The 13,042-nt window shown below is 35.5% G+C and overlaps 1 protein-coding gene across 1 annotated transcript; it reads right to left on the bottom strand.

Annotated features, from left to right (window-relative positions):
- Positions 1-328: 328 nt before the first annotated feature.
- Positions 329-9,350, bottom strand: LOC126807902 (uncharacterized). Its single transcript, XM_050532782.2, has 3 exons — positions 8,469-9,350; positions 6,768-6,885; positions 329-2,191 (listed from the first exon to the last, which is right to left on the bottom strand). The coding sequence occupies exons 1-3, from the start codon at positions 8,778-8,780 to the stop codon at positions 1,578-1,580; spliced, it is 1,044 nt and encodes a 347-aa protein (XP_050388739.1). The 5' UTR covers positions 8,781-9,350; the 3' UTR covers positions 329-1,577.
- Between the last annotated feature and the right edge of the window lie 3,692 nt (positions 9,351-13,042).

The raw sequence follows: 13,042 nt of genomic DNA, 5'->3' as shown, positions 1-13,042 counted from the left end.
TGAAGTTATTCAAGTTGCTTCATAAATTCCCAGTATATACCTCACCCCCTTCTCCCCCGTCTTCCTTCAACATAGTTGAGAATACCAACTTATGATTATTGATCAAATTATAAAACACTTTAACTGGAAATTAATTAGCAGGTATTTAAAAGTAGTGATAGGTTTAATGATAACACAAAAGCTACGCTTTGAAACTTGAGTAAAGGCTTTAAACAATAAGGAAATTTGATTAATAAAAGATAAAATATTAACGTAGGTGTATGAAAGCAAAAGAATCTAATTCATCAAAATATAATAAGAATGACTCAACAAACAGTCAGTGGTCCACGTTATGATGACCGTTTTATTTCCAATTCATTTATTAAATTTAATTGATACAATTTATTAGAATGCAGGCTATGTAGTGAGGAATGGTTACATAAGCAAGAATTAACAATTCCAGAATAAATCAAATTGACAGACACATTTAATATTCTTCTGAAAAGTTGTTAGGAGGGTCGATAGAAAATGACTTTCCTTAATTCCCGGTAATTTTAACTGGTATAACACCGAGTGAATAAGAAACATTCAGAGCATTTAGCTCATTTACAAATAAAGTTTTATGAAGAGACCAGATGTTTATAGCACTTATAGTGCTTTGCAAGCTTTATGTAACGCATCGGAACTTTTATCTCGCCACAACCGGTCAGAGCACAATCAAATTTATCTCACGATGTTACTGTAAAAGCTAAAGTTCTCTGGTTATAAGTCTTAAAATGAAACAAACACTGTATTAGATGTATAGCAAGTTTATGAGGACTCTACTAGATGTCTTCCTTTTATAGCTACATTATGCATTCCTAGCAACTAGTTTATAGCAACCAATTTAGTTAAACACTAATTAAAGTTTATTGTTTGTAACTTAAGACGCAGCCCTCACAATACTTGCTAATACTCTAATACAGCTTATACCAGAATTCATCTAATTAAGGTAGCGTTTAGAATAATCTTTAAAACAACAAGAGGGATTATAAGATTTAAAATTTACAATAAAATACTAACTATTACATTACTTCGAGCCAAAAAGAACAGGCTATACTTCTGAAAATCATCCAATCTTACAAACTGACTTCAACTTCCACGTGTAAACCATTAATTCTTAGTTGGCAAATTGGAGAACATCAAAATCCGATGTCTTTCTGGCAAAAATTCGACAGTGAAAACACAACTTTAGATAATGGCAGGCGTATGACTCCTCCATGCATATTCAACTCAACCGGACGCATTTATGCTTATTCAAATTTATAGAACCACAGTTGCATGAACCTGTGGAGTTGGGGTATGTCAGGGCACGGTACCTTGATTGGGCACATTTAGGTATTTGAGACTTTCTCATAAACTACTTCAAAGATTTCATCCAAACATTTTTGGTTTTAGATCATGTTGGTAGGGGTTGGACAGTTTGAATTTGGTCATATCATAATATGACGTTTTGTTTGATTAAATGAAAAAAAATAAGAATGGTACAAGGCTTTATGTTGTCGACATTCAGTCCTTATTTTTTAAAATTTAGATAAGTAAAATATATTTGATCAGTTTTAAACAATTTTTTCGACTTGCATGCTTATGTAGGAGCACTGGACAAGATTACCATCATATGGCCATTTAGGACGATCTTTAGAAGTTAATGAATAAGCTGTATTATTTAGGGTATACCACCAGCCTCCATCAGTTCCTGGAGGTTGACCAGGACAAGATCCCCTCTCGTCATAGGCACAGAAGGGCATGGGACCCTTTCCGGCGCCGAGACCATCGCTGTTGTCTGGAGCGGGATACATCCCTGTATTCCTACTAGCATATTGTTTAGCTTCACCACCAACTTTAAAGTCATGGTAAAAGACGCTAAATTCCGCAGTATCAGAATACGGGTAACAGTAAATCTGAAGTTTGAATTCCGTGCCAGGTTGATTTAGTAGAGCGTGCATGCCTTCGAGTCCGCACCAGAAGTCTTCACCATAACCAAAGGAATATTTGTACTCGTTCATGGTTCTGACGAAATTTGTGTTCAAATTGAATCGTCTGGCCACCAAGATTGACATACCAAACACAGAATTACAAAGAATCTCGAAAGCAAACTCCGAGTTCATTGGTTTGACCATGAATGCCAAAATACCCAAATTCGATATACCAAGGTCCTTCCCTTCCTTGCAATCTGAAATGATAATTTATCACATTATAGTCTGAGTCAAACGACATATAAACAGGTGAGAGGCCGACGATTCTAACACACGAAGCCTAATAATCAGCGAACGGGGATGTAAATCACCTTAGATAATGACTGAACGGATTGCCTGTCTATATTGATTAAGACTAGTAATTGTTCCCTTTCGGTCAGTCCTAATTATACCGTTTATCCTTTTCTCCATCTGATTTCTTTTGCATGTAGACGAAAACAAAGAATGGTTTTAAATAGACGAAATACAAACGAATTATTAAACCCTATGGGATTGTGAGTTATCGCCCTGGAGCCTTTTTCACCAAATTTTAACTAAGATAAAATCCAAATTTTAGTAATTTGATTGGATAATATTAAATTGATGTTAGTGCTTAGCCAATCAAAATTGAAGTATCTACTATAATTTGGTTTTTATCTTTAGTTAAAATGTCGTGAAACAGGCCCCTGATATATGTTATGCGAGTAACAACATCCGTCAAGTCCGATCGCGTCCTTTGTATCCACCGTGATGGTCGGAGATTGTTTTGATACAGTCTTTTCCGGATTCATCCGTCGAGCTCGGAATAATGACCAGATTATCAAACACGGTGATTTTACCCAGAAAATGGTTAACGGTATTGGATTTATTAAAAGAAGACCAAACTTTTTCAAATTTCAACCAATTACATATAGCTAACAAGGAAGCTGAAAAAGTAGCAGATGGCTTAAAGCGGTAGTAGCCTACAGATTAGGAGGAGGGAGTTCTATAGAGTCTTTCAGTTGATCTACCGATGAGCTCATTTAACAAGATATCGATCCTTTTAAATACAATAAATTGTGTTGATTTGCTTTTTGGGCTAACAATCTGTATCCTTTGAAATTTTACGCCAATAGTGTTGAGGTATAATCGACACTGAATTTCCTGAGCAAAATCTACTTCTGCTTATTGTAATCAAAATAACACACCAGATCAACACGATTCAACACTTTTCAAACCTAACTCAAAGATTTTTAGGCCCCTTTAACACGGGGTTGCCAGTCAACAAATATAATCCAACCATCAGCTTCTATGCTGATAACAGAACTCTGTGGCTCTTAGTCCCAATCTTATTAAAATACAGATATATATTTCGATGGCCTCCTCTACATGAAGATCCCACCGATTGTAGTGGGCTGTCGAGTCATTCGATTAACCAATCAGCTTCCGGATTTCAAGTGGGTATTCGGAAATACAACTTTTTCTTTGAATTTCTTTCTTCTTCTATCGCGTCGAATGTCTACCTACAGTTCCGCACACCACACTCCATTGGATTGGCTAATCTCCGAGGATGCTGCAATAAAAACTCTTACAGCTCCTTGTGTAGTGAAGACAACTAAAACGAAATTTTGAGCTACAAAAAAAAACCGAAACAAAATAGGATCTGTGTAAATCTGATTAAAATACAGATTTATATTTCGTTTCGTTTTCTATACTTTCGATGGCCTCTACTACATGAAGATTTGACAAGTTGTACTCGAAGGTCGTGTCAGGGGTCGTACGAGCGGCTTTTGACCCTATGACGTAAGATATTGATTAATCAATCGGCGTTGGCGTTTCTAGTGGTTTACCCACAGTTCCGTGCACGGCACAACAAGAAGTTGCCGTAACAGACTGTTTCATTGGCTAATTTCTCACATCTATAGGAACGTGGGTTTTATAACAACTCTTCCAGATCCTAGTGTAGTAAAGACAAGTAAAACGAAATTTTGAACTATAAAAAACGAAACGAAATAGGATCTGTGTTTTAATCAAATTGAATCTATGTTTAAAAAGATTGCCCGAAACTCCATATAAAAGCATCTTATTGTCGTTAGAAGGTGGCGGTTTTTTATCACCGAAGCCACTACTTTTTTTCTCTCAGAAAACACGTGTTTTGTATCAAAGAAAGCAACGGTAAAATATTCAATGTAGGTTTTGAAAATGTTTTTAGATGTCCCAAGAGTGCCTTTGTGAATTGACGGAAAGCCCCGGAGTAATTAACTGATTCTTGGAACTATTCCAGATGAATCAACAAATTGTGAGAAACATGTTAACAGATATTTTCACCATGGATATTGAATCGCATGAGTGCTCTATCTACAGATTCTAAAATATCGATCGATGATGAAGGAACCAACCGTTTCCAGGTCATTAAATTGACTTATTGAAAGGAATTAAGCATGTGGAAAACTTTTGAGATGCGGTGTTAAAAATACATTATGTAAGATTTAGATAAAGATTGATAGTTCTCGCTACAATAGTTGAAAAATAGATAACGACAAATGAATATGCATGTATTGAAAATTTCATTCAAATTGCTTCATTTGAACGGTTTTTAAAATCAAATAAAAAATTGCCATAATCTGAGAAGTTACATGTTCGTCAAGATACTATATTTTAAAAGCCATGTTGTTACTTAATTAGGGGGCGGGGGGGGGGGGGTCCATTTACAGATAAATTTATCGTTACTAACTTTCCATTTACCATACATATTGAAGCCTAAGTAAATTCTTGGGTTATCTTCTGTCAATTTCTTTTTCCGCCATACGTCTGCTGTACTTTAATTTAAACCACTCAATGGTCCCTCAAACCGTCTAATAACAAATAACAACTGCTCTCTAAGTCAATCTAACAGACAATAACCCGTCGGGTTGACAGTTAGTGATACCATGGGTGTCTTTCAGGGAATCCAGCATTTTTCTAGTAAGATTAGGTGTCTCTACTTTCCATATATTATATTACCAAATTTGTGATACTTTTATTGGAAATAACAACCCGATAAATACTTTCGTGGGAATGTATCTTTAAGTTTCATCAAAATCGGGCCAAAATTGTGATCTCTAGAGGGTCTCCAATCTTGGTATTTTTTAACTATTTTTGAGCGAGGTGCGCACATTTTGTCGACCAATTTCGTTCTGATATTCAAAAGCAACTATTATTACGGTATAACGGTCACATATTTCAACCTTTTTCGAATATCGAAATTGGATAAATAATTATGACCTCTAGAGGGTCCACAAGCTAAGAAACATGATTTTTGCGTACAATCATGGACTATAATCCATGGCGTTATGGTCCGATATGCGCGAATATCGAAAGGAACCAAGATCTTTGGGATGTAAACATATATTTTTATCTTCATCAAAATCGGATCACAATTGTGACCTCTAGAGCGTCCATAATCTTGGTGTTACATACTTTTATAATATTTACGTACGAGGAGCGGCCATTTTGTAGGGCAATTTCGGTCCGATTTTCATAAAATTTGACCTTAATCATCATTACGTAGTAACGGTGATATATTTAAACGGTTGTTAACATCGGATACAAATTGTGATCTCTAGAGGGTCCACAAGCTAAAGGACGCAATTTTTCGTACATGAAAGTTATAGTTCATCCGATATACACGAATATTGAAAGGAACCAAGATCTTTGGGTTGTAAAAATACATTTTAAGTTTCATCAAAATCGGATAACAATTGTGACCTCTAGAGTGTCCCCAAGCTAATAACGTGATTGTTCGTACAGTCAGGAGCAATAAGAAGTTACGATCCGTGGGTAAAGTTTCGAAAAAATCGGATAGAAATTGTGACCTGTAGAGTGTTCACAAACAAAATATGAACGGACACGCGGACGCACAGACGGACAGGGAAACGACAATATATGTCCACATGGAAATGTCGGCGTATAATATTAAATATTAATGTCTTAAACAAGTTTTCGCTAGTATGGCGACACTTCCGGTGACATTAAAGAATTTTTATTGATTTGATATAATCAACATTAGCAAACGTCGTCAATTATTGAATATTTATGAAAACTGAACAATTATTAACACTTTTACTTATGACGTAAAGGAACTTGTACAAAATGTTCTATTGCCTGGAAATAACTACAATTCGTGATTTAATTTCGATCGTTATAATAACGCTGAATATTTATGGTAGTCATAATGAATTTTTGAACAATTAAACAGCTATATGCCTTTTCAAAATGGTAATTGTTTCAACCTTTTTAGTCAAAATGGCGGGAGAATGAAGTTAAAAATTCGATTACCAGCATTCTGTGCGCATTGACGAGATGTATCCAACAGACATATAAGTTCCATTTATGTAAATAATTAGCCTGCCATCCAATTGTTTTACCGAAAAGGTCAAAATACAATTTAAATCAAATTTCCTATAATCAATTATTTTGACTCACTCAGTTTATCGACTGAGAACGCTAGGGAAGATAGCCCTCCGTAAATTTGGCTTGTGTAATTGTTTGTGTGTGATGCAGTTCCCCTGCACTTACTATTAGACTAAAATGTTTTTGTATTCGCATAAAAATGATCTATATGACCTAAAACTTGAATTTTAAATTTTGATAAAGTAAAAATGCTTTTAGCAAAATGTTAAAATTTAAAAATTAAAGAGATAAAATTTCGAAATCACAAAATCTGAAATTGTAAAGATTTTTTCCCTGAAAACTGGCTATCCTAAAATGTTTGCAAAATTCGAGGTCAATAAATGTTTCTCATAAGACTTAAGCCTTCTGTAAAGTTTACCTTACCATAAATATATCTTTCACATGTGGCGCCAGCGAATCCAAGTCTACAGACACACCCAGAACCATCACGTGAGGCACCATTATAACATCCATTTTCTAGAGGACTTGATTCATTATCCTTCTGCAGATATATTAAAAACAGTTAGATGTTTTTGGTAAAAAAGAAATACTTTGTATCGGGAGTTTTTTTTATCTCTGGGTGTGATTTGAGTGACATAGGAAGCCCTTACAAACTACAATATTGCAAAAGTTGAATTTCTAATAGGAATAACAGTCCCAAAATGGACCTATTCCGATCGATATTTACAAAAATATAATGTACCGAAATTCTATGCAGCCTCTTATGTAAAACGTATACATTTACTTTTTCTATTTCTCTCTTCTCGCTTCTATTTCTTGACAGAATCTGTCGACAGAACAGATTTTTTCGACGTGGAATTTTCTGAAATTTTGCGATCTATGTAGTAGGTTGCTTAATCGCCAGTAAACAAGTCTTTATATTGTCGGATGACGTCATGATATAATTAATTCGCCTGTCGCCATCTTAACTGGTTCGTGAATCCAATTGGTGTGATAGAATACATAACTCTTATTTATTAAAAGATATTTTAATACTGGATAACATATTAACAGGTACATAACAACATCATTTGGTTGGGTAAAGTTACGTCTAGCTATAGCTGCTTCCCCTCGGCCTCACAGGACCCCTCTGCCCGGTGTCGAGGGCAGACCCTCTCCCGAGGTCCGGGTGACCTCTCAGCCTCTACGGGTCTCTCTTGTCCCTCCTTTGTACTTCTCCCCTGCTGCTTGTAAACTAGGCTTTTTATATCGGTTAAGGCACGCCATAGTTAATACCATTAGTAATCAGGACAATGAAAAGTAATTATTAAGATTCACACATCTTACCTCAAGACAAAAGGTGTCAATACGTGTTAAGCCTGAATCTTATATCATATAGACACTCCGAGTATACATGTTTGTACAATCCATTAAATCTTACATAATACTATTTCAACAACCTACACCTGATATATAGATTAAATCTTACAATTAATCTGTCACTTAATATATGTCTAAAATTGAGTTACAAATAAAATCTGAATTAAGAATACAATATTGAAATTTAGATCCCAAATGATACTGTATTTTGATCATGGAATAGACCGCGGTGCACCTTTCAAAATTTTATACAATACATTTAGTACATGGAAATGGACATATTTGTTGTAGTAAATGGACATGTGGTATGCTATGTTCCCACTAACACGATTCGCGCTACGATTGAAATAGTGGTTTTAATCGTGATGATCCTATTAGGTCTTGTCATATATTGTTGTCAGTCGTAGCAATCGTGTGGATCGTATCGAAACATATCTGAACGTATCAGCACGTACCAGATCGTGGGCGCAATAGGGACAAACCTATTATAACGCATCACACGACAGTGGGAAACTAGCATACATGGACATTCGGTACAATAAATGGGGCTTTAGTATAGTAATCAACGACTGGTCAGTAAAACGACAATTGATTGTTATGAGGGAAAATTTGTTTCTAAAGGGGGGGGGGGGGGCTAGTTCAGAGAAGGGACGTTAAGTTTTAGGGAAAGTTGGTTCTATAGAGCTAGTTTTAGTTCTATAAATGGAAATTTGGTATAAAGATGATTAGATTGTTTATAATCTGAACTAAGGGAATATATTTTACCTTGATTAACATGCGGACTTGGATTGTCTCCACCGTAGGAAAACTGTTACATTCTAGACCATAGATACCATCGTGTAGATTACATTGATGACGGGTTGGGGATTCTTTATAGATAGTAACAGCTCGGCACCATTTAAAGCGACTACAATACATGGCACATAAAATCCTTCTTTTAGTGTAGGTCGTTTTCTGTATTCTACTTCCAGCATAATGATTCTTACAGACTATGTAATCATCTAGTATAGTCTCAGAGTTCGAGTCCACCTTGGCCGTAGTCATAATTATCCAACACGCAATCACAAGTGATTTCATTTTAGCTTGACAATTTTATGTTTCAAGTTAATAGAAAATACCACATGCCGCAAAACACAGAGGAGAATAAAAAACAAAGCACCGAACCAAAACGTCAAAACATTTTTCTTGACTAAAGCTTCTGGAAATCCAAGTTTCTTTCAAACTGGCCCACTTAATAACATATTTATTCAAAGGATAGACCTCTTTAAGAAGTTTCCCGTGTGAATACTCCAGAAAAATTATCGCGATCTAATTATGAGAAATTGATTCCTGTTTCAGCCCTTCCGCGTCTTTCAAAGTTAACACTTCAAACTACCACACACATTCCTTCAATACCCTCTCAGACAAAAATCGTTAATTATGTAATATAAAACCGTTTTTGTTTGAATAAAGACCCTGAGTTTTGCTGCTTGATTTTTCTGCACCAAGCTTATTCCTTTTCATAATATTTCTATTTGATTCTTGTATGATTCTAATCTCCAAGGATTTCCTAATACACCATACAATCATTACTTGTCATCATTCTTTTGTTTTACTATTAATCAACATCAAACAAATAACCTGCCATATAATAAATTGATTATCTTAGATATTTCAATTTACCAAATAACCAGCCGTATAATCTATTGTTTAAAAAAAAAAGGTTTTACGCCTACATCACTTTCTATATACTCTCTTAATTAAAAATGTGTCGCAAAAATGAATGTCTTGTCCTCCAGTTCTAACAGTAGATAATTTTTAGCGTCTTTCTCGACTCCCCTCGATCGTCAGTACAGATCCGTATAACGATTCTTTCTTTAAACTCAGATATCTCATTGGCTGTAGGTGCTACCGCCCTAATATAAATTATTACACGAGATGACGTTATAAACAGAATCTCGGATTCTTAAGGTAATTGGTGTGACGTTGTATTATGTGAATATTTATTGAATAAAGATTCTTAGAAAAATAAAAGATCACAAATTTTCTCAAAATTGGATTACATGATGTTATAGTTTATATATAGTGCATATTTTTATTTATTGAGAATTTGGATATTTTTGATACAATGCTAGTGGATATGTTTATTGAGAATTTGGATACCGTATATCTATTTAATGGTGTTCTTGATATTCGATCCCTGCATTGGCCGAGATAGTTCATCGTAATTTTCCGGCGTGGTTTCCCCTTGTCAGTGGTGCAGGACGGAAGGTCTGACAAGGATAGTTGTCTAGTCGTATACATTGACGTACACGTAAAAGATCCCTTGGCAGTTGGAATTCGATATAAGAGTAAGCCATAGTGCCGCTTCCCGGACAAAATGTCCCTCATATAGCACACTGTATGGCTTATGCCCATCTTCACGTCTTCATTAGCCCAGTCGGAGCAGAGCAGTAGGACGTTAAACCCCATTTCATTTCAGTTCATTTCATTTTATTCTTGATATTTCAGAAACAGAATATACACTGCAACAATGTCTGTTTTTAAATCCCTACTTTTTGTTATTTTTTTCTGTAAATGTAGTTTTTCAGTCATGAATTTAATTTTTTTAAACAAATAAACAGAAATTAAAGAGCAAGAAATCTTACGTGGCTTCAAATTTTGTGATTTCTGAAAGCTAGTTTTATTACTTTCTACTGTATCTTCTTCTTCTTGCAAATTTTTCTTTATCTTCAATACAAACCTGAAACAAAATATTGTTTACGTGGTCGACTTCAAATATTTCTACAAAATACATTTGCATGGCCTCTATTGTATTGATCACAGATTCCAAACATAACAACCAGCAAACTAAACAGAGAGTACAGAGGTTGTGTCTTTAAATCTAATAACATATGCTTCTATCTACACTGTAAAAAAACCAGCAAAATTTCTGGCAGCAGATTTACCAGCATGTTTCTGTTGAAAAACAGGTAAAATTACAGGAAAAAAAAATTATTTTGTTTAAATATAAAACAAAATCATCTGTAAAAAATAATTTATTTTTGTATATTACGGGCCCTTTACTTATGGCGGTGAATGTTCGAATATGCGCTGAAGATGCAGAAAAAAGAACAGAGGGAAATCAACATATAAGCGTGAAGGTAAGTCTTCCTGCGAATATGTATGTGTGAAGGCAAATCTACATAGGTAGATACTGAGTATGTTATTGGATTTAAAGACACAGCCTCTGTACTGTGTGTTTAGTTTGCTGCTTTGTTATGTTTGGAATCTTGATAACCTTCTTGTTTTTGCTTTTCTTTGGACGATCAAAAGTAGTCTAAAGATCGAGCACGACTGACATGAAGCCCGTGTTTATTCCATTGATTGATGTACTCGACTTTTGAAATAAAGTCTTTATACTTGATGTATTTTAAAATAATGTTGTGTTTTTCCGTGATTCCCACGTTTTGATACTTGCTATAAGAATAAGGAAGGGGATTGATTCGATGCGCTATTTTGTAACTTCCTGATAATAGGGGATGTAATTGACTCAATACGTTATATTGTAATCTCCGCGAACTTAACCAATTTATACCAGTCATACACCCTGCACGTTTCAAGTCAGCAGCTTGAAGCGTATATATGGTATTAGTGTCAGTGGCTTGTGGCACGAAGTAACAGTATATTGTCGCATACATAATATATTATGTCAACGCTTGGGCGACATAATATATTGTGTTGACGCTCCAAGCGTGTTAGCATATTAGACCTGTAGACTCAGTGGAATGTACGCGTCATCAGAGCGGATCCAGGGGTTGGACCATGGGGACCGGTCCACCCCCTTAACAATAGAAAGTGTCCCTGTAAATAAAAGAGGGCATCCTTATCAGAAAAAGGGCACCTGTGATGTCAGAATTTCAAAAAAGGGCACTTTTCTTTCGGATTAGGGTTAGGGTTAGGGTTAGGGTTAGGACACAGAAAAGAGAGAAAAAACAGAAAAGAAAAAAACAATCGAAACTTACCGATTCCATGATGGAAAATACCGCCAAAATATGTCTCCAAAGCATTCATTGGTTATCAAAGCGCCAATTAAATCTATCGTTGCAAGTTCATGCCTAGTCACCTCCATCCTAGTTCCAAGCGTTGACATAATATATTATATCGCCCAAGCGTTGACATAATATATTATGTATGCGACAATATACTGTTACTTCGTGCCACAGGCCACTGACACTAATACCATATATACGCTTCAAGCTACTGACTTGAAACGTATCGCCTTAGTCATATGCATTTTACGTACAATATCAAATTTCTCATGGCTTAATCCACACTAATGATGATTTAAAATTTAATTTCGAAAACAGAGCGGTAGATAATCTCCGTGTTGGGGTTGAATTGGATTAAAAGAGGTCGATTAAAAGATTTTAGGTGGCGCTGATCTGTTTTGACCCTAAACCGTGTAAATATCGTCTGCAAAGGATGCCGAATGTTGCGTAATTTTCAATTCATTATATCTATATTGATCGGAGCTGAACCATTGTGGGACTGATATTGAACATTAGAGATTGAACTTTCAAGATATTGTAGCTTGCAACAGATTACAAATAAGAGCCCCCCCCCCCCTTCCCGTTCAGATGATGAGCAGTGACTTTAAATAACATGCTTTCTTTTATTTCCGTGACATTTTTTTAAGGAATTACTCGGATAAGTACGATTTTAACGAATCTAGTAAAATACTCGTCTGTGTATGACGTATATTCATAGATAGAGAATAATAAACGAGAATATATACGTTTTCTTTACACAAGATCAACCCAATACTTGTTTATTTAAATTGAATCATTAATCTACTTTTATATAAATAGTTTAGTCGACTGAAAAAATGTGCTATTGTTACGACGATGCTTTTTTTCACAGCCCTCCATCGGCGAAGTTAAAAACTCAATAGACGTAAAAATAGTTCTAACCCTAACCCTTCCCATCTCTTAATTGCTGCCTTCAGTTCTGAAAACGTTGAAAATACTGCTTCTTTTTCAAAGCTGGTGTTGGGGAGATTGGCAGCCATTTTGGAATTCGTTCTAACAATAGCCACTGTGTTTATTAATAGTATTTTATATCACATCACTCGTGGAAGTCAGGTGGTAAGGGGTCGTGGTAGTCGGGTGGTAAGGGGCCGTGGTAATCGGGTGGTAATGGAAATGGACGCTCGACTAGAATAGTCCAGATTTTCAAAGCCCTCTTCCCACGCAAGTAACGTGTAATCTAGTCGTTCGGATGGGACAAAAAACTGAGATCCACCAATGTACACGTTGGCATGCTCTTAAAATAATCTTTGACCGATCAGCCGGAAAGGCCACTAACCGGCCAAAATTCTC

This window comes from Patella vulgata, chromosome 9, assembly GCF_932274485.2.
Source record: "Patella vulgata chromosome 9, xgPatVulg1.2, whole genome shotgun sequence".
NCBI classification, from domain to species: Eukaryota; Metazoa; Mollusca; class Gastropoda; family Patellidae; genus Patella; species Patella vulgata.
The sequence above is the reverse complement of the archived record's forward strand: the minus strand, read 5'-3'. Positions and strand labels throughout refer to the sequence as shown.